Source organism: Amphibalanus amphitrite, unplaced genomic scaffold (assembly GCF_019059575.1).
Source record: "Amphibalanus amphitrite isolate SeventyFive unplaced genomic scaffold, NRLGWU_Aamphi_draft 000378F_arrow, whole genome shotgun sequence".
NCBI classification, from domain to species: Eukaryota; Metazoa; Arthropoda; class Thecostraca; order Balanomorpha; family Balanidae; genus Amphibalanus; species Amphibalanus amphitrite.
The window spans coordinates 101,845-123,233 of record NW_024881872.1 but is presented as its reverse complement, the minus strand read 5'-3'; the positions used below and the strand labels follow the sequence as shown (position 1 = coordinate 123,233).

General features: G+C 48.0%; 4 protein-coding genes across 5 annotated transcripts; 3 read left to right on the top strand and 1 right to left on the bottom strand.

Annotated features, from left to right (window-relative positions):
* Positions 1 to 3,973: 3,973 nt before the first annotated feature.
* On the top strand, positions 3,974 to 11,948 carry LOC122389979 (centromere protein X-like). 2 transcript variants are annotated; one of them, XM_043382533.1, is made up of 2 exons: positions 3,974 to 4,039; positions 10,518 to 11,948. In XM_043382533.1, exons 1-2 carry the CDS (start codon positions 4,037 to 4,039, stop codon positions 10,839 to 10,841), a joined length of 327 nt encoding a protein of 108 aa, XP_043238468.1. In that variant the 5' UTR covers positions 3,974 to 4,036; the 3' UTR covers positions 10,842 to 11,948. The 2 variants fall into 2 exon arrangements, with proteins under 2 accessions (XP_043238468.1, XP_043238469.1); XM_043382534.1 differs by lacking the exon at positions 3,974 to 4,039 and adding an exon at positions 4,191 to 4,385.
* On the bottom strand, positions 11,942 to 20,239 carry LOC122389977 (calmodulin-A-like). The gene is made up of 6 exons (XM_043382531.1): positions 20,082 to 20,239; positions 19,753 to 19,896; positions 13,868 to 13,980; positions 13,454 to 13,544; positions 12,846 to 12,902; positions 11,942 to 12,508 (listed from the first exon to the last, which is right to left on the bottom strand). The coding sequence occupies exons 1-6, from the start codon at positions 20,128 to 20,130 to the stop codon at positions 12,477 to 12,479; spliced, it is 486 nt and encodes a 161-aa protein (XP_043238466.1). The 5' UTR covers positions 20,131 to 20,239; the 3' UTR covers positions 11,942 to 12,476.
* Positions 14,652 to 16,052, top strand: LOC122389974 (venom allergen 3-like). Its single transcript, XM_043382528.1, has one exon. It carries the CDS (start codon positions 14,984 to 14,986, stop codon positions 15,887 to 15,889), a length of 906 nt encoding a protein of 301 aa, XP_043238463.1. The 5' UTR covers positions 14,652 to 14,983; the 3' UTR covers positions 15,890 to 16,052.
* On the top strand, positions 17,881 to 19,270 carry LOC122389975 (venom allergen 3-like). Its single transcript, XM_043382529.1, has one exon. It carries the CDS (start codon positions 18,285 to 18,287, stop codon positions 19,185 to 19,187), a length of 903 nt encoding a protein of 300 aa, XP_043238464.1. The 5' UTR covers positions 17,881 to 18,284; the 3' UTR covers positions 19,188 to 19,270.
* Positions 20,240 to 21,389: the final 1,150 nt, after the last annotated feature.

The following is a 21,389-nucleotide window of genomic DNA, read 5'->3' as shown; positions in this document are numbered from 1 at the left end:
AATATTTTTTTTTCTGACAATTTTTGCCCTTGTGGCTTGTTCTACTTAATAGCTGAACCCGGGACCACCTGAAGTCTAAACCTTATTTTATATAACATGTCAATGCTGAATGCTGATGCTGTGTGAAATGTGAAATTTAGACAATGGTAATAGGAATAATGAATAGCAATTTCACCAACAACTTGTTAATCTCCAGGAAGTGCAATTAAAATTAAAATCACTGTCTGCCACACTGCTCCGATCCTGGTCATGCAACCAACGTTCATGGGTGGTGTTTCGCGCTGCGTGTGTCAGAGCATTGGGTTTCCATGGCAGTGTCAACAAACTTCACTGTGACGCTAAGCTATGACAGCATCTCAGAACGCTAGCACGCTGCGGTACCAGCACCAGCAGCATGCTAGCAGTATTTGAACTCAAACCTCTGTTCTTGGTACGGTTTTTCAGAACCTCTCACTCTGTTCCAAACGTGATTCATCATAAACTAAGAGATCACATGCAACGTCATTTGAGTAATGCTATGGTATGCCGTAGCTACCAGTGCACACAGTGTCTGGATGGTGAAACAGGGCCATTATTAATCACATTTGCTTTGCTTTGTTTCAGCAGAAACCTGTCTGCACATGGGAGGAGCGCAACAAAAGCCCATCAAGTTCATGCATGGCAGTGGATCTCAACCGGAGAAAACCAGAAAGAACATGGATGCTTGTAGATTGCAGTTGTACACTGCTGTTGTCACCTGATGTGCGTGGCTGGCATTGCTCCTGGCAAGAACCACCTGCAAGTGATGAGATGGTGCCTCAGTCGTTGAGTGTGCTGCAGTGTGAGAGGCGCCCTGATCTCTACTTTGTGATGGGTTTCCATTGGAGGTTCAACTGAGAAGTGAGAACTGACTGTGACCATGCTCGAGCATGCCAGTGGAGCTTTACATGCTTAGGGCAGCTTTTGAACAGATGCTGACCATGGCATGTCCCATCCAGTTATCACGTGCACAGAATGGTGGGGGGATGCAACTCTGGGCTCTTGAGTCAGCCCTACTGCATTGGGGGTACAGATGGCCGCTTACGTTTGGTGTGTCCTGGGGGCTGTTCACGGGCCCTGTGTGCGGTCGAACCGCACACAGCCTCCAAGCTCCGCCCACTGCGTCCCTACGTCAGCCTTCCGTCACCGCACACAGCGATCGCTGTGGCCGGTCGGGACTGGCCACAGCGGACCGTCCACCGCACGCAGCCGTGACGTCAGCACCGCCTACCCATCCCCTACCCCCACGCCTGCTGGACGCACCGCACACACCGCACGCAGCAGTGTGCGGTGCCCGTGAACACCCCTCAGCACTGCATTATCAAGCCCAGTCTGCTGCCACAGGCAATGGGTCGGGCTGCACTATATTAAAGGCAGACTATCTTGCAAAGGAGGCTGGCATCCTCTCCCATAATGACACACCAATTGACAATCATCGCTGCGATGATCACGAGGGTGTCCGCTTATCTAACATGGTGAGGTGGAGACTGGAGAGCCAGCTCAAGCTGGCCTGAGGGATGGTTTTACTTCATCTGAGGTCCCCTTTCCCTGCCTGCCAGGTCCGGTCAAACGACCGCTTCACAGTGAACGACTTGCAGTGGATGCCGTCCCACAGCGCAACGAGCGCGCCGACCAGAGGCGGCGGCCAAGAGGCGGCCGGGCTCCCCCAGTCGACGGTCCCGGTGGACGTCGGCAACGCCCACCGCGCGACCATCAGATCGGCTCGCGACCGCGCCGTCGCCGACTGACCGCATGACTGGTATCTGTTCTTGATGTGGGACCGACTGCCACCGCCGGTCGCGGAAGGGCATCGCTCATCGGCCATCGACGTCCACCAGCTTCGCGTGGGTCACTGTTCGGGCTGCCACCAATACACCGAATCGGATGGAACCCTGTCGGTGAATGCCGGCGGTGCCCCGACATCGACTGCGCGGCGGCCAGTGCATCGCGTGCCGGGAGGAGGCTGGCACCCCCGATCGGTCATTGGTCACAAACCGTGTCCCAGCTCATGACTGCATCCAGCGCAGCTCTGTGAGATGTTCTGCTGCAGTCTGCCGCGTGTGTTGAAAGAAGAATGAACATGAGAAAACCTCAAAACTTTATGCCTATTAGTATTTGACCAGTATTGGAATAAGTTTGGATTTTGAGAATTTGTGTCCCTGTGCTTGTGCCTGTGTGGAAAGGCATGCTTTACGGTGTACCATCTCAATTTGTGCGGCTGCTGACAGGCCACCTGGGTGCCGTGCCAACTGCCAACGTATGTGCGAATCCGCGAATACGTTGTGTTTCGTCAGTCGGTATCGTTCTGAAAATATTGACTGCAATAGGCTATATAGCGTATGACGGTTCAGCCCAGCAGTAATAACTGACCATTGATTAGGCGAATTTTGTGTGGTGGTTCGCTAATACATAACCTAAAGAGTGTTTTGCCGGAATCGTTTAGTATCAGAACTGACCGGAATATAAGTAGAATGCAACGTTGTGAATCGTTAATTTGTTGAAACGATTGTTCTCTGAGACCACTGTGTAACTTTTGACCTGAGAATCACCAATTATAACGACAATGGTGGAAGCAGTAGGCACTGTAGAGTGTACTGTGTAGGCACTAGGCAGCACTATATAGTTGGCACACTTACGCAAGCACACGACTTACGCAGTGGACATCTGCATTATGCATGTTAGGTTTACTGGGAAGAGTGAGAAATTAGTCAGAATATAACTGACTAAGGAAAATAGGCGATATTTCCAATTGAGCTAGGGCGGAGAGGGGGAGGGGACGTATGGTCAGCTATGCCAATAATTCATTCTCGTTATGCAGCTGTGTAAAAGGGCGTCCGTTTTTTGGGTGAGACCTTCCCCATTGGCCATTTCCATGCTAAATCGTGGTGGAGAGTCTGGAGACCTCATCCTCGGTAGTCGGTACCCTGCGCGCTGCGCCACCTTGCGAAACATAAAGCAGCAGTCCTGACATCTACAGGCGTTACTTTTCATGAAAGCGCGGATGTGTTCGCGCTTATGTGAAGAAAATTCTTCCGAGTATGTTTGATAATGAGATTAATTGTTGTCATTTATTTATTAATTCATTGGCAAAAGTACCCTAATAAATCGGTAAAGTAGCTTAAACTGTAACGTATTTCCTTGGGGAAAAAATGACGAACTCATCCTAAGACATCCAGATTATTGGATGCGTTCGTCAGTTGAAAGTAGTTCAAGTTTTTGGAAAAATTTGCTTGTGGAAAATCATAATATTTCAAAGATATGCCTATTTTGGAATAATTTATGCATTTATCTGCATTGAAAAATGATTGTAAAGCAAAATTGCAAAAGATTATTGTCAATTTATTTTCTCAAATCACAATTTACGAACGCACAAAACTCCAGCTTTTAATTTAGTGCGTGTGCGAATTGCGGTCAAGAAAAAAGATTCAAACTGTCTATATTCCTCTTAAAACATTGAAGGATGAATGAGGAAAACGCTGTTTTGAACGATTGTATATTTATTTATTCTCAATTAAGCAAAAGTACAAAATTTTCAACTATTATTGCATTTGCTCTCACAAAACCCATCACTTTTAAGCATGACGTCATGTCACCCAAACTTACTAGCGCCATCTCTGGAGAGCATCTTTCGAAACCTCCAGACGATAGAGAGAGCCAACAAAAGGCATGCTGCTAGTAAATTCTTGTTCACGAGTATCATTCAAATGATCAATGCCAAATTATCGTGCAATTATCGTGCAAGTTTTCGTGACACGAGGTGTAAGGCGTCGCATTTATTCAGGTATATATTTTGTATAGAAAATGCAAGTTGACGTATCTAAGGTATATTTGCTTTGAGTATCGCGTAAACTCTGGAAATCGTTTCAATTCAAATTGATCTCAATCTTGATTGCGCGGGAAACACAAACTTTTGTGATAAGTGATGACTGGTGATTGAGATTGGCGTGCTGGCGTTGATTGTAGTGGATTGATAGCCGGGCTCTACAGAGCCCCCCCCCCCCTTCTATCTTGATCTCCCATGGTATATCAGAATACAAATATAGAGAACTATCTCTACGAAACTTTGCATTGGTGATTTAGCTTGTGACTTGTGAGAGATTGGTAGGTAGATAATCTGAACTTGAGTCTTGAACAGTGTTCATACTTATACTTCATGCTCTATATCACTGGACATTGCAGGGTATATAGAACAACATTTGTCCTCTATATAGGGCCTTGCATTTGTCCCAGAATGTCCCAACATGTGTCCAACACAATGTCCCAGAACAACAGGGACATTGACTCACCTGTTAGGTTTCCACGTCCCGTCCAATGCATGGGGATGGGAAGGAAACCAAGAATGGCAGAGACGCGCCAATACTCCCATGGTAAGATGGAGTAAGGTACACGTGAGAGCTGGAATAGTGCGTCTGCTAACAGATATTCGGGAATGTGACACAGGATTTAATTGAGACATTGCTCGTTGTCTGCCTGGACTCGATGAGCTTCACATGGTGGACTACTTGCTTGAAGCTTCCACAGTGACACCCTCATGCGTCATATTCAAACAGTCGGCTGCCTAGAGCTTCTGCCAGGCTTGTCTTGAATTCGGATATGGATTCCGAGATAACGACCTGATTGGGTAGAGTTCCATTCGCTGACAACTCTCTCCGAGAAGAAACGCGCCCTGGTATCGAGCTGACAGCGACGAGTCTTGATCTTGTACATGTTGCCTCGGGTGCGATGGTCGGTTGCAATGTCCCAGAGATCTGCCGGTTTTATCGGACAACGTCCTCTGAATATTTTCCAGCTTTTTATCAGATCTGCCCGCAGTAGGCGTCCCTTGACAGAGTACAGGTTGAGTGATCTGAGCCGCTCTTCGTAGGTCTTGTCCTTCAGGTCCCTGACGTGACGAGTCCAGAGTCTTTGCACTGCCTCGAGTCTCTTAGAGTCTTCAACAAAACCAGTGTTCCACACCACCGACGCGTACTCAAGGACAGGGCGAATATGTGTACTGAGGACATGAACCATGAAGTCCGGCTCTCTACAGAGGGTAGCTCTCAGAAAGTTGTGGGCAACGCCACCCGCCTTCCTTGCTGCACCTCTTGCTTGCCCATGGAACTTCAGGTCGTCATCGACAGTGACTCCCAGATCCACATGGGAGTGTGTCCAGGGAAGCAGTTCGTCCTGCAAGAAGTAGGTGGGTCTCAGCGGCGCATGGAATCGTCTCTGGAACCTCATGACGGCGCATTTCTTCAGGTTCATGCTCAGGCCCCATGATGATGCGGTTGTGTGCAGTACGTCGACATCAGACTGAAAATTCGACATGTCGATCTCAGGTTTGGTGATGCACATGTATACCTTCAAGTCGTCCGCAAAAATCTTGTACTGGCACCTGAGCTGGGTCGCTAGATGGTTTATATAGATAAGGAAGAGCGCTGGTCCCAGGATGGAGCCTTGCGGCACGCCACTGCGCACACTTCTTGGGTGCTCAGGGTGCTCTTCACCACCACCCGCATGGTACGGTCCGTGAGGAATTCTTGCAGCCATGTCAGAATGGTTCCTCGAAGACCGATGCACCTGAGCTTCTCGATGAGGACGACATGGCTCACTGTGTCAAAGGCCTTGGAGAAATCATAGAGAATCAGGTCTACGATGTGCCCGTCATCCCACTGCTTTGATATACAGGGTGATCCAAAAAAATGGAACCCCTAACTTAAAATGTCCGTAAGTCCGAAAGTTTTCACATTATTGACAAATTGCAAGCACCATTAGAAAGAACGTTCGATTCGCCATAAAACCAAGTTGATTGAACTTAACTATTACTATACATATTGCCCTAGTTATATGCCTATAAAATTTGTGTCACGAAACTCACTGAAACGGTTTTGAACATTATGCGCAAATCAGTGATTTGCGGTTTGCTGTTCTGACCATGTCGCATGTTGGAGGTTCATGAATAAAAATAGCTCATTCACGTGCTATTGCAAGGAATTTGAATTTCAACAGGAGCAAAAAAAAAGTCATTCGGTGCTCCGTGCCACACGGCCCACTCAGTGGTCGAGTTTCTGGAACAGGCCTGCCCGGCCTTCATCGAGCCAGATGCCTGGCCACCGAAGAGTCCTGACCTCAACCCTTTTGACTTCTTCGTGTGAAGCGAACTGGAGCGAATTATGTATAGAGGTCAGAGGATCAGCAGTCAGTACCATAAAGGAGCTGAAAGAAAGGCTAACGGCCTGCTGGGATCAGTTGTCCCAGAGACTGCCGGACGGCGCCGTCGGAGCCGTCCCGAAGCGACTGCAGGCCTGCGTGACGGCCAACAGAGCTCGGTTTGAGCACATGCTGGGATGAACAGCGGAAGCTAGGACGCGTGTATCTGTTCTATTGTGTGCTTCTGTGTAAACTTTTATGCAATAAAATTAAAATTGGATGTGGTGTTATTCGCAAAAAAAAAAAAACAACAGATGGAGTGGTAACAGACTTCAGTGCATTGTTAACAACTGGCGATTTCGTTTCACTCAGTTTTCTGACGCTCATTCCAAAAGCTAATAGTGTGTCGATGCCTTAGCACATACATGCACTAATTTGACGTAATTTTATAGAGGATTTAATGCTCTTTCTAATGGTGTTTGCAATTTATCAATAAAGTAAAACTTTCGGACTTATAGACACTTTAAGTTAGGGGTTCCAAATTTTTTGGATCACCCTGTATAGTCATAAGTGAGAAGAAGCTGGTCTTCGGTTGATCGTCCCGACCTGAATCCGAACTGTTCGTCTGCAAGAATTGAGTTTTCTGTCAGGAAATCGCGCAGTTCACGATAGATCAGACGTTCCAGGCACTTGGATGGTACTGATAGGAGGCTCACTGGGCGATAGTTAAGGGGGTCGAGACGACACCCCTTCTTGTAGATGGGCACAACGTGTGACAGTTTCCAGAGAGCAGGCAAGACTCCCTCTGACAGTGACAGCTTGAAGATCCGGTGCAGTGGTTGTGCTAGCTTCGAAGCGCAAGCCTTTAGCAGGTGAGGGTGAAGACCATCCGGCCCCATGGCGGAGTTGACGCACAGTTGGGAGAGTATTGTCCTGACGTCTTCTACTGTGAACTCAACATGTTCAAGTATCGCGTCACATGACTGGTGAGAAGCTGGGTTGGGTAGATCCTGATTGGAGAACGTTTCAGCAAACGCCTCAACAAAAACATCTGCCATCGACTTCGGGTCGTCGATGATCGATCCCGAAGGCGCCTTCAGCGGTCCGACTGATGACCTGCATTGTTTCTTGTGGCGCAGATAGGCATGGAGCAGTTTCGGGCTTTCTTTCAACTTAGACAAGAGAGTCTTCTCGTAGTCGATCTGCGAGCGAACGGCAAAGTTGCGGAGTTGTTTATTTACGCCTAAGAAATCATTCAGTCGTGATCGGGTTGTTGGCGCTTGCTTGCCGTAGGATGCTCGGGCTTGTTTGTATGCTGACCAGGTGGATGCTCGTCGACGTTTGAGCGAAGAAGGTGGGTTGGTTTTCCATGGGACCCGGCGAGCCTTTCCTTGCTTGGCAGTTGGTATCAGTTGAGATATCAGTGGGCACAAGATGTCCATCAATCTCTTGAGTGCTTCTTGCGCAGTGAGGAATTGGAATTCGAAATCCCAGTCTATGTCTGCCAAGATGGCATTCATGTCTCCATATCTCCCTCTTTCCCATAAGAGGTGATGGAGCGAGGTGTGTTGCAATGCGATTTCAACATCAAAGAAGTACTGACAGTGGATGCTGCAGTGGTCACAGCCAGGAGGAGGAGCTTGGACCGACACCAGCCCCATTCGATCGTTCTCGTTTGTTAAGATCAAGTCAAGAATGTTCCCCGAGCGTGGGAATGTGGGCTCCGTGACCCACTGCGTCAAGCCGAGCAGATCGAACAAGTTGCTGAATCGGGTGTCAGATGCTGAGGCGTGTCTCGTCGGGTCGTCAGGTGAGCTCCAATCTATAGTGGGGAGATTGAAATCGCCTAGGAGCACGGCTTCCTTGTCGATGCAGCTACTTGTGAGAAATGATTGGAGGCAGTCATTGTCAGCAGCTGAGTATGAAGGGGGCCTGTACACCACGTAAATGTATGTGTCGAACCTGGTCATGCGGAATGACAAGACATTGCGGAATGAAGCGTTGACATTGTCGATTTGAAGATGTTCAGCCACATAAGCCGCCACTCCGTGAGCTTTGGTCGTTCCGCTGTCATTTCGCATGAGCTTGTACCCCGGAATTTGAATTGCTGCGTCGGAAACCTCCGCTGTAAGATGCGTCTCAGAAACCAGGAAGATGTCCGTTGAAGAATCAAGCTGAAGTGTGTCCTGGAGAGAAGCTATCTTGCTGCAGAGCCCGTTCACGTTACAATGTACAATGCTAATGGGGTACGTGTGCGACGTTTTTTCATTCTGCCTCAGTTTCCCAGCTGAGCGCGATCAGAGGGAGCGTCGGGTGGGCTTTCGCCCTGTGCGGGTCCGTTCAGTGGAGGATCAGAACCTGTGACATTGTCCCTGGCCGAGATGTTAGAGCCGGCGGACGTGGAGACGGCATCAGAGTCGGCATCGGTCGTAGGGTGGTCATCTCGCGGCTGTGAAGGAGCTTCTGCCGAAGGTTCCGTTGGTCGTTCTGTGGTGGGCGGGGTGGGTTCCAAATGGGCTGGACCTCCCACGGATCTGTCACCTCCAGACGAGCCATCCGCTGGTGCAGGGCTGGGCGGAGGAGAAGACATGCGCCGAGGCTGTCCAGGGACTGGAATCGTGATGGTGGTCTTGGGTCTCGTCTGGTACTCCCGGTATCTGGCCTGGATCTCCATTCGCTGGAGGTAGGTGAGATCCTTCTTTATGTAAACGTGAGAGAAGGGAGAGTCTTTGAGCGTCTTCGCCTGCTCCAGGATGATCTTCCTCTGACGATTGTTGTGAACGTTCCCGCGGTACAGGTCGGCGTTGTTCTTGATACGACATGTTTCAGAGAGGACGACTTTCTCCCCAATGAGAGATTCAGTGACCTCCGCAAATTTTGCAGTAGCTTCTGCAGTTGATGCTGCCCTTAGTCCCCTGATCACAAGAGACGACCTCCTCTTCTTCCGTTCATCCAGCTCTAACAGCTCCTCTCGAACCATCATCCTGTACTCCTGGGTGTGGTGGTGCTGTTGGTTCGACTGGGGTTGGTGGCTTGTTGACATTTCCTGGGTCAGTGTGTGGGCTGCAGGACCCTGCCTTGGAACCCTAGAAATTCTAGAAATTCCTGTCAGCGCTTCTGCATATGTGTGCCCAGTACCTTCCCTTTCTGTGTGGGGAGACTCTCTGATTTGAGAATGGGTGTTGCTGTTGAGTGCCTGTATCTGGTTAGACATATCAGTGATGTGGGTCTTGAGAGTTTTTTCCAGACTGTCAACTTTCCTGAACAGCTGTGACAAGGCGCCGATATCGGACAAACCTTCAGTGGTCACGCTTTCACATCCAGAGTCCAGCTGCAGAGATGGCGTCAGCAGGGTGCTTGTGACGCCCTCGTCCTGCGAGGCCTGTGTGGCTGCGTCCTTCATGGGTGCTCTTGCTCTAACTTAACTTGAGCAAATTGATATCAGTAGTAGCGTAAATTGAAGTGGGTTTACAAAGTATTTATATATGTCAATTGCAATTTCAATTTCAATCTTGGTGAAAGCATGCAATTGCAATGTGACCTTCTAGAATGCTTAAGGATATCATTTGCTGGGGAGCATTCTGGTCTAGGGGTAAGTTCCTTGCCTCTAGATGTAGCCATCCGCAGTGACAGCGGAACACATTCAATTAAGGGGGCACCACCGACTTTTGGTCCCATTCTTTCCATACAACACAACACCCTTAGGGCTAATGTTAAAATGTCAAAATCAAAGGGGGGCACGGTGCCTCCCCCATTTGGGCTGGATTCCCGGGCAATGCACGTGGCATTGCCGCTGCATGGCCGCTTGGAACAGAGTGAAAGTTCCAGTTAGCACCTTGGTCCACCAGATATGGTGCTTAACCCAATGGTTTCGAAATGTTCCACCAGGAAATATTCATTAAAACTTAAAAAATATAACTAGCCATGTTTCAAGAGCATTACAACTGTTTTTCTCAGAAAATATATAACAAAACTTAAGTAACCTGATCAACTCTTACCTACAAAACCTACCAACCTATGGGTGGTGGTGGGTGGTGATAATTGAAGTGCAAAGTTTTCTCTCATTCATGCTGCCAAAAATATTCATATGTTCTTCTGAAGTTCTGAAGGTCCTCTGAAGACTACATTTTATTGCACTCACCTAGCTATATGAGATGCAGACGTACATTAGCTTAACTATGCATCTTTTGGTTTTCAGAATTTCTTTAAAGAATATGTGACTAGTGATAAGTATCTGCTAATCAGCATAGATAAAGTAAGATCACTCTCACTCCAAGTACCTATCACTCTTGATGTGCTGACAGCAATATTTTCAATTCATATCCTTTCAGACTTTGCAGCTAGCCTTACTCTCTTCCCTTTCCTTTCAGTTGACCACTATGGACGGGAATCCATCCACATCCGAGGGCGCCGGTGATGCCGCCGCCGCGGCGCCCCCCACGGACGCCCCTGAGGCGCCCGCAGCTCCCCTGGTGCTGAAGGAGCGCACTGTAGAGGAGCTGATGCGCCTCCACTTCAGCTCTCCACGGACGAGGCTGGGCGCTGAGGGCCTGCGGTTGACCACGATGGCGCTGCAGCTGTACGTGCGGGAGGCGGCACTGCGCGCCTCCGACCAGGCCCGGCTGACGGGAGCGCCGGAGGTCGGCCTCGAGCACCTGGAGAAGGTGCTGCCACAGTGGCTGATGGACATCTAGTGGGAGTGGTTGATGGGCGTCCGAGTATGGAAGAAGAAGCTGGGATAGTGGAGTGGATGACGCATCTAGAGTACTCAGTCCGGTAGAATGTGCTGGTTGCAATGTTGCTCTGACTGAGATGCCTGGTGTGAAGGAGCTGGATCTGAAAGAAGTTCTGAATGGCCCAAAACGCTGAAGACACGTGGTTTGAAACGAACGGCACGGTATTTAAGCCGGTGGAGTCTATTACCACATGCCACCTCATCCGAGTTTTGTCCGGAGGGAGGAGGAGCATAATGAGGACAGATCATTTTGCATGCATTTATAACATGCGACACTCAAGTCGGAGGTACTAAAAATGTGTAAGAATATTGCAAGGTTTCTAAGTTGAGGTGCAGTCATTGACCATTGATCGAACACAGGTGAGTTTAACACTCTATTGTACTCTGTTGAATAACTTGTAAAATATGCCAGCTGGTGACCTGTGACCGAATACTCGATCCAGCAATATGATGCCAAATTGTGTCTTCATTTGCTTGTCGATTTTAGCGTTGCAGTTTACACTAAAAAAAAAGTATTCCCCGGTTTCTCATAAGTTTATGTGGCGTTAGCCGTTAACGATTGCTTGTGTCTGTGGTGTTTCTGTAGGAACTGTGAGATCACATGACATCACTAATACATCAGTCGCTCCGGTTCCCAAATGACATCACGTCATGACGTACCTAATCACATCATGATGTCATAACGTCATGTGTATAGTTGCGACCCGACCACGAAATACAGCAGTGACCTGAAGGTTCTATGTTCTCTGTCTCTGTGCATTTAAATCGATGTCGGCGGTGCTGTTAGCCTTCATTGCAGTGTCCGGTGTCATTTTTAAAGGCGTGCTCCTCACGAGTTAGCCGGTGTCAGCGCGATCAGTTGGCGGTAATATAAGGTGAAATGGGGTTTAGCTAATGGGGCCCATTAGCTGATCTGACCGGTGTGTGTTAACCATTCGTGCTCTGCATATAGGCGCGTGATTGTGCGTGAGCTAGATAATGTACACTGTGTAACGTTGGCTGTTGGTACGGTGTTGTCAGTGTGGAGCGCTCATGTCCTTGTCACATACACACACATGGTTGTTCATTGTTGTCATTAAATATTTATTACCAATATTTAGCTTGATATGGCAGCGAAACTGAGAGCGTTTTCGAACACATTCCGATAGTGATCGCAATGATTTAACATGTAACGAAAGCATACTCTCCGTTTTTGGTTTAGAAATCGACAAAGCAAGCGGGGTAATTGGTATGATAAATATTTTATGTAAGTCGTTTCGCCGATTTCTATGATACGGGGTTGAAACCATACTGGCTCGTTAGGATACTGGCTCTGTCTATTCTCAACACACTCATGATATGATGTACATTTGACAATCTCGAGTCTGCTCACAAACATAGAATTAACATAGCACGTCCACCAATAGGGGCGGACTGATGACGTCACCCGCTGGAGCTGTCTTAAATGATGCAGATGATAAACATATGGGAAATAGACATAATCTGACATTAGCAGTGATGGCCCGTATGGCCGCTGGTACGCCCGGCGCTCCGGTCCTGCCGTGGTATGGCCGCGGACCACCTCGCCATTCCGGTGCTGGATCGGCGGGACGTCTTAGTTTTCGCCCATCACCAGCTGGACAAACTCTGAAACATTCATGGGTTGTTAAAATCGGTGCTTGAGTCATTGGACTCATGCGTTGCATTTGTATGCATTGTGTAAGAAGTTATAGACGTATTTTGAGTCAGTATACTGATAGTAAGAAAACACCAATAGTTCGATATTTTCTCACATAATCGCTGTTTTTTTACAAGCTCCGAAAATATCCACCTTTATTACGGTCGGGTTTCGCTACACATGTGTTCTGCTCCCTTATGTCATCTAGGCACGAGTAACCTACCCTCCCCGTATCCCCCTGCCCGATGCTGTCCTCTGACCGGTGTATGTTAACCAGCGTGCGCCGTCTGTCCGGTAGGCGGTTACCTGAGTATGTGATCCTGTTCTTGCCGTCCTCGTCCACCTCGTCCACCATTTCCTCGACTGTGGACAGGGACGACCGCCCGTCAGGTGGACAGCTCAGCGTGGAGCGGTGAGTACCGGATCCACGCCACATTCCACATGCACATGGTCAGGGCCAGCCCGCCGCCAGAGCAGGCGGCGCGCTGTGAGCAGCATACGAACCGATTGTCCCGAGGCTGGGCCCGAGTTTTAGCCGGGTAACGCGATATGCACACATGCGGTCGGCTGGTGTGCACTGGGAAGTTAGTTCTGTTTGACAAATTTCTATGTATTGGAAGTTGAATTATATGGAGGAATAAAAAATGCGTTATACCGATTTAGCGAATTCAACGTATGTACTCGTAGGTAATGGATATCTCGTTCAAAGGGCCACGAAATTGACCGAAAGGGTGGGTAGAGGGTGAAAAAGAAATTCCCATTGTTTGAAATTGTTGGAAATGTTTGTGGTTGAAGAGCCAGTTTTAGTATTTTATTTATTAAAACCTCGGTCAAAACTCAGTCATCATAAAAATTTTGCGGCTTGATAGCTTATGTTTCCAAGGAAGGAGATTCAATGAGTGTTGGTTACTTACTCTCATCTAGGCTGAAGTCCTTGCCCATATTTTTCAGGACTGCCCAGATCTCGTTGGGGCCGATCATGCCCATGTTCTTGCGGTCGAAAATCTGTAGAATAAAAAGATAGGTACTTGTCATGAACATCGTTTTATATCAGACTGCCAAAAAACAGTGGTGCAAATGCTCTTACGTTTGGAAATTTGGAAGAGTTGTGGCTTATGATGAAATTGAATTGAAGACAAGACACAAGAGGGTAGAAGACACGCGATGCTGATTGCTGGTATTTAGGTAGTTGGTAAGTGGTTTCGCAGCATGTTAATATCCCATGAAGCGTGGTGAAAACAAAACTTAAGTCAAAAACGACGTGAAATGCTGCATGTTACGGGTAAGGAACACCGCATGCTGCTATGGCTCGATTTGGGTGTTCTTACCTGGAATGTTTTCCGAAGAGCCTGGTCGCGTTCGAAGGCAGACAGCCGCTCCTCTTCCATCCGGGTCCGGGCCAGTGCGTTCCGGAAGTCATCGAAGGTAATCAGGCCGTCCCCTGTGGCAAAACCATTGCTGATAATTTTCCTCTCCGAGAGTTCGTTGCAAAGGGGAAGAGCATGACTTAAAATGAGATCTTATTACGAGCGAGCGCGAACCGAGTCTTTCCTAAATAAAACTGAAATAATCGCCCCGGCCCGACTTGACCTGACGCGAACTGCTGTAATGCTTTTGAGATAAAAAATCGCAACCGTGCAGACGTTTGACGATGTTTGTTGGGTGGCCCCATCCCCTGTACCCCGTATTCGACCCCCCTTGATGCACCTGATTGACCGTCTCGGGACTTGCCGCTATGAAATAGTGCCACTATGAAATATATTACCACTACCTCGGCTCTTTCATAGCGCGCGACGTGTGGAAAAGGCAGAGTAGTCGTCGCGAACTGTGACCAAGTGAACATTAACTTGCCAGACTGGCAGCAGTGGATTGCGGGGCAGATGACTCATCAACACCGAAATGGGAGCGTGTATTTTTCCTTAACTACTGAGTCTCATGCAATGTGGAATATTGCTGAAGTAAATATCCACGTGCTTTTCCATAGGTATCTACGTCAGCTTATTTGCTCGGTGGTTATGTGCATTGAAAGTTACTTCACACCTCACTCACGAGACTGCCTCAAATTTCTACCTCTATTTAGGGTAATTGACATGAATGACTAGGCGAGGTTCGTAGGTCCGTAACAAGTTCATAATCTTGGTAGGTACCTTGATGACTTACCTATAAGATCAGGGTATATTGAATGAGATATCGTTTGCTAAATTAGACCACGATATAGGTGACCTTGCAATTTACGTTCAAGATTACATGCACTGTCCACTGCATTCCCTTATAATCGTTTGAGCGATCAAACCCTCAGACGGTAATCGTTGTGTTCGCTGGGCTTTGAAAAATAGGTAACACACAGCAGTGCTAGGCTAGGTAAATGGTTACACGGTACACTACACCTTCATTGAGGGACTCCCAAATATTTTGAAAATATTGCGGCAAGGCTCAAGGTGACCATGGCTCATACTGGCACCGTGCTGTTAGCATTTTTATCTATTTTCATTGACCCGTCTGGTTCAATTATCATCGAAACAACAGACTACTGCAACAAGACTCTTTGCCGGGGGGACTGGGTGCACACCATGTGTGAGCACCCAGACGAAACACCCGGCCCGGCCTGCCTTCAAATCTACAGCACGCCAATAACAGACAGCCAAAAAGAAGAACTGCTCGACGTGCACAATCGCCTGCGTGAACATGTCGCATCAGGGAAAGAAACGCGTTGCCAAGGTGGGCCGTTGCCGACAGCAGCGGACATGGGCGTTATGACGTGGAACGATGAGATAGCACGAATAGCCCAACGGTTGGCTCTGACATGCGTTCGCGGGCATGATAAATGCCGAGACTTGAAGATGATGTATCTTGGACAGAACCTCGCACAAATCACATACCAAAAGGAACAGAAGAGCCCGCCCAATATGACAGCTTTGGTTTATGGATGGTATGATGAGGCGCCCCTTTTCAGCAACGACAACGTTCATCACATTGATATACCCGAGGATGCCGGACATTTCACCCAAATGTTCTGGGCGGAAACTTACAAACTGGGCTGCGGCTACACCAGCTTTTTCTCGGAGTATGCTAATGGATGGATTGTCTACTTAGTCTGCAACTACGGGCCCACCGGCAACTGGCAGTTCGGCGAAATGTACAAGATCGGACCGCCGTGCTCCAAGTGCCCGAACGGTACGACGTGTGGCGGCGACAGTCGCTACCCGAGCCTGTGCAGCTCGGACGACGGTGAGGTTCCTGACTCGCTGGCCACCGTAGGACTCGTGTACCACGCTGGTCAGGACGCCTTGAACGTGTGGCACTGGAGCGTCCTGATTTCATTTGTGGCTGCTGTGCGGGCTATACCATGAGTAGGTACTTTGATCTCAAGTTAATGAGTTGAAGAGTCAACGACAAAAATGTGTATCCGAGGTAGTTGATCTAACATCAAATGTTACTATGACACATGAGTTTCGTCACGTCAGCCACAAGTCGAATTACTTTGGAAAATAAAACGAACAAAAGTATACTGATCTGGATCTGTATTCATCAGACATGCGTAATGCGCATGGATCCCAGAAAATGGATCTGGGATCTGATCCAACGGATTTTGATCTTGGATCCGACGGGACTATAGATCCAGCTCTGTAATTCAGCGAGAGATCCATAGGGATCACAGATCCAAATCAGATTTTTTTTTGCTTGAGATCCAGTGAGATCATAGATCCTCAGTTGTTTTTGTCAGCACAGAAATCCTAAAGAACACTTGTTGTAACTCACAAACGTTCTGTTTGAGTGATTTTATGTGATTGCACGTCATAATCCATAGTTTTGCGGCACGTATTGACATAGAAGCCCTTTAAAACATGGCTTCGAATGTTGTGCGTGGTGGGATCCACTCAGGATCCATGTTCTTGGTTTCTCGTCAGATCGTATGAGATCATAGATCCAAGATAAATTTTTCACGCCGAATCCGATGGTATCATAGATCCTAGCCTGCCGTTTGCTTCGAGATCCACTGATGACTGAGATCATAGATCCATCGCTCGGACCCATGCACATGTCTCATCACTATGAACTGAAGTGCATGTGTAATAAGTGGTTCCGTGGGGATGAATTGGAGTTTGATTCCTAACGAACAAGCGACGTGAGAAAAAAGAACAATAAGCAGATGGACTTATCGTAACAATAAGAATTCGTATTTGTCCTAACTCGATAAGTAAAACAAGAGTTAATTGTCAATCTATTTAAAACCCGCGCACCGACGGGGTTCCGCGCCAACTTAGAGCCGACGGGGAGGGGCGTTTGACCGCCCCCTTCCCCACCCCTGAGATCTCGAGAACGAAGCAAGATAGCGACAAGCGGTAAATGGAATGGGATACGCACGGACAATGTCTAAATTTTTTTACTAAGGTCATTTTCAGGTCAGATCTAAGATGACGTCACAGGGGTAAAAAAGTCAAAATGGCGGCGCTAAAAATGAAGAGTTTTTCTCGAATAACTTTCGCAGTAGCCAAGCTAGGAACTAAACTAACTAATGGCATTATCATGATCCTTTTGTCAATCCGCATAGAATCATATATGTGTTGACCTCGAAAGGTCAAGGTCAAACGTGACCTCAAGGTCATCATGCATACCAATCGATGCGCCTTGACGAGCTGAACACCATGAGATCATCTGCGCGGTTGTTTCTCGTTCCTGTAAGGAGCTATCAGCAAAAAGAAACTTTGGCGACTCCTGATGACGTCATATGACCTTACAGTTGCCGAAGAGCAAAAAAGGCGTCAAGGTAGTCAAGGTTGACCGTATATGAAGTCATTCATGGTATATTGGGCAATTCCGACGCGTTTTAGTGAAAAAGAAAAACAGGGGGTTGATTTTACCCCATTTGCATTGGTGAGGTCAAGAAATTGACAACACCTTAGGTCATCGATATCGAAATTCCGAGATGTGCAAATTCTACAATGACAGTGTAGCTATCAATGACCTCATTACATCCTACGACTTTCAAAGGTCTCCGTCATCTACCTCCGTCATCTACCGCCGCGGTTTTCCCGATATTCACGAAAAACGGGGGGAGGCGCTTAACCGCCTCCCCCTTGTCGGTGCACGGGTTAATACAATGATTATTGATTAGCCCCAACTACCTACTCACTTAAGCAAATATACTTGTTATATTTTAATGCAATTTGCAAATAACCGAATGAATTGCAAAGAATACTATGTTTCTAGCAAGAGAGCTGTGCGCGATTCCGTCCAAGCTGCCAGCTTGTTGACTTGATTGAATGTGCGATGGAAGTAAAGAAGTCACTTAACAGGTCATCCACGAGGCTACTGCAAAATTATAGCTACACATGTGCAAACCAAGGTGCAAACTTGGTGCAAACCATTGACCTATAATAAGTACTTATTATAGGTCAATGAAGTTATTATAGTATAGGTCAAGTATAGGTCAATAAGTACTTATTATAGGTCAATGGTGCAAACGGCCTTGGCCAAGGCCATATATGCCTTGGTGCAAACCTTGGTGCAAACGTAGTTTGGTGAAAAACCAACGGTCTACCGTAAATGTCGCACGTATATGGCTCACTAGAAAGCTCTAACGCAGGCTTTTACTTTTATACGGACTTGGCGTTTTCTGCACCAAGGTGCTCTCGATGAATTACATAATGTATTCCCTGTAGTAAGAAAAGCGATATACTGCAGCAGTCGGCATTTTAATTGGTGTGCTCTCAAATTTGTTTTAAGAAGTTGCATCCAGCGACCATGAATCTAACCGTTGTCTTGCGTTTGTCGCTTTTATCCATTTTGATTGGACTTTCTGGATCAATTACCATCGAAACAACAGACTACTGCAACAAGACTCTTTGCGAGGGGGACTGGGTGCACACCATGTGTGAGCACCCAGACGAAACACCCGGCCCGGCGTGCCTTCAAATCTACAGCACGCCAATAACAGACAGCCAAAAAGAAGAACTGCTCGACGTGCACAATCGCCTGCGTGAACATGTCGCATCAGGGAAAGAGACGCGCTGCCAAGGTGGGCCGTTGCCGACAGCAGCGAACATGGGCGTTATGACGTGGAACGATGAGATTGCACGAATAGCCCAACGGTTGGCCCTGACATGCGTTAGCGGGCATGATAAATGCCGAGACTTGAAGATGATGTATCTTGGACAGAACCTCGCAGAAATCACATACCAAAAGGAACAGAAGAGCCCACCCAATATGACAGCTTTGGCTTATGCATGGTATAATGAGGCGCCCCTTTTCAGCAACGACAACATTCATCACATTGATATACCCGAGGATGCCGGACATTTCACCCAAATGTTCTGGGCGGAAACTTACAAACTGGGCTGCGGCTACACCAGCTTTTTCTCGGAGTATGCTAATGGATGGATTGTCTACTTAGTCTGCAACTACGGGCCCACCGGCAACTGGCAGACCGGCGACATGTACCAGATCGGACCGCCGTGCTCCAAGTGCCCGAACGGTACGACGTGTGGCGGCGACAGTCGCTACCCGAGCCTGTGCAGCTCGGACGACGGTGAGGTTCCTGACTCGCTGGGCATCGAACCCGTGTACCACGCTGGTCAGGACGCCTTGAACGTGTGGCACTGGAGCGTCCTGATTTCATTTGTGGCTGCTGTGCGGGCTATGCCATGAGCACTTCGAGTTCGTTCGAGTTAAGCTGTAACAATTACCTTATAAATTTGATCATCTGAGTGCGCTGGCGCGTGCAGTTTTTATGGATGACTGTTTGATTGGCGGCCGTGCTATCAGTGGATGGGTCCGGGTCAGACTTTCAAAAACTTCAGGAAATCCAGCCCATACGAAACAAGCCTGGAATGCTTGGTGTACATTGACACGTGGCACGGATCGTGGTGTCAATGCCACGGGGTCCGATAATGCTTCAGGACACGTGCTCTGCTTCTGCCTTTCACGAACGGAATGTTTCGCAAGTAGGTAACAATTGAAGGCTGAAGCAATGAGGTAGTATCTGACTTTCCATGGCTTAAATCGTTCTTGATATGTTAATGAACTGAGTGGTTATATAAACTCGGCTGAAATTTGTCCTTTCTTTCCAATGCAATCTCAAATTTCTACAATTTTCTTTCCAGATATTGTGTTCGTTTTTATTTGATGTTTATGAAAACGATCACCAGGGTGGTGTTGGACACGACTTTCCTTTTGCATCCTGTTGCCGAGTGTATGTGCCTTTAGTACTTACCATCCACATCCGTCTTGGCCATGACCTCGTCCATCTCGGTGTCGGTGATGTGGAGGTCGATGCTGCGCAGGACGTTGGTCAGGTGGACCGGGGAGATGTGGCCATCCTCGTCAGTGTCCAGCAGGTCAAACTGACGGCGCAGCGCTGAAAACAAAACAAAAATGCAACGATTATGCCTTAGAATGAACCTTTTCTGGTAAGCCATGAAAGTTCGTTTTAAGAGGATGAACATATGAAACTTCAGAGTTTGAATGCTCATTAAAGCTAATGAGAGCTAATGAGTAATGAGCTCTGCTAAAGCTCATTAGCTAGATAGTGGTTCCACTCACAGGCTAGGTCTTCTGCGCCGCGAAGGTTCTGGCTGCTCTCCAGGGCCATGGCGTCTCGTCTTTGGCAGGGGTGGACTGTGGGCACTACCGGGCTCCAACACCGGCCGGACTCGCTCACTGGACTACTGACGGCGTCCTCACGAGCCGGAGCCGGTCAACTGGTGCTGCCGCCGCCGGCCGCACCGCCTATATAGCGACCGGCGGCCGCACGGCGGAGGCGTCACGGCCCGTGACGGCAGCGTCACGGGTGTGACGACCGAGGCGCTCAGGTACCGCGGGGTGATTCCCGGCTGGCCGGGGCTTCCTGCGCGGATGCACTGGGACACTCACTGTGTGGGTGTGATGGCATACGTCATGTTTGTCAGGCTGCATACTAGACCTGAGCTGCGAGAGATGGGTGTGGGCGCGGGTGGGTCTTTATAGGGTGGTGGTCATCCATTATAGGTGTGGCTTCAGGCGGGACCTTGTTAGATGGTGATCCTGGTGGTCAGCCCCGTGTTAGGCCAACTTCCGTAGCTTTGCGGACCAAACTGACCAAACTGAAGGACTAGAATATTGTAATACAGTAGCGGTTATGTACTACACCTTTTTGCGTTTGAATTCAAGCATTCGCCATAACTGTTTGAGCAGCCATTTCGACAATCTGCATTGAGCGCAACTATTCCGGTGTTGTGTGTTTCATTTCAGCCATTCAGGCTTCAGCAAAACAGATTGAATACCGAAATGAGCGATCTGCAAAACAGTTTAATTGGCAATGCTGAGCCGACTGTGTAAAATGGATCCACCAGACACTTAGATACTTCATAGTTCTATGGCATGATAGATGGTGTCACGTTCATCATAGACCTTTGTTCTAGAGTCCCAGGCAATCCAGTCGTGGCCCTTGGTAATTTCCATATTTGTTGATGGAGCGTACATCCACTCGGACTTCGAGATTCGAACTCCTCAAAACGAATGCCTGGACGGTGATGTTTCCTTTAATTCGCCGGACTGCATATTAAAATGACTTTGGCAAATGCATTAGTTTTCTGGGCAAATGCACAATTTTCTGGGATTTTGCTCTGCTACAAGCATCTTGGGACCAATATACCTCATCTAACTCACATAAAAACGGGTGACGAAAATATCACAGCCGGTCTGGCACTTAAGTACGCATGCAAGTACGCGGTACATGACATGCCTACCCAGCCCCACTGGAAGTTTCGTTGGGAAAGTCACATTATAACATAACTGGTCTTACGTTGCATGCGGAAGCTAGCTGTTTCTGCAGCTAATGCCGCAGAAGCATCTGCCCTGATTCGCTAGCTC

What these genes read in the sequence shown, in the direction of transcription:
- LOC122389979 (XM_043382534.1), top strand. Translation starts at nt 4,260, where the DNA reads ATGTGTCCAACACAATGTCCCAGAACAACAGGGACATTGACTCACCTG. An exon ending in GACGCGCCAATACTCCCATG is followed by an intron (nt 4,386 to 10,517) that starts GTAAGATGGAGT and finishes CTTTCCTTTCAG; the next exon opens with TTGACCACTATGGACGGGAA.
- LOC122389974 (XM_043382528.1), top strand. Translation starts at nt 14,984, where the DNA reads ATGGCTCATACTGGCACCGTGCTGTTAGCATTTTTATCTATTTTCATT.
- LOC122389975 (XM_043382529.1), top strand. Translation starts at nt 18,285, where the DNA reads ATGAATCTAACCGTTGTCTTGCGTTTGTCGCTTTTATCCATTTTGATT.
- LOC122389977 (XM_043382531.1), bottom strand. Translation starts at nt 20,130, where the DNA reads ATGGCCCTGGAGAGCAGCCAGAACCTTCGCGGCGCAGAAGACCTAGCC. An exon ending in CTCTTCGGAAAACATTCCAG is followed by an intron (nt 13,545 to 13,867) that starts GTAAGAACACCC and finishes TTTATTCTACAG; the next exon opens with ATTTTCGACCGCAAGAACAT. An exon ending in GGACTTCAGCCTAGATGAGA is followed by an intron (nt 12,903 to 13,453) that starts GTAAGTAACCAA and finishes CCCTGTCCACAG; the next exon opens with TCGAGGAAATGGTGGACGAG.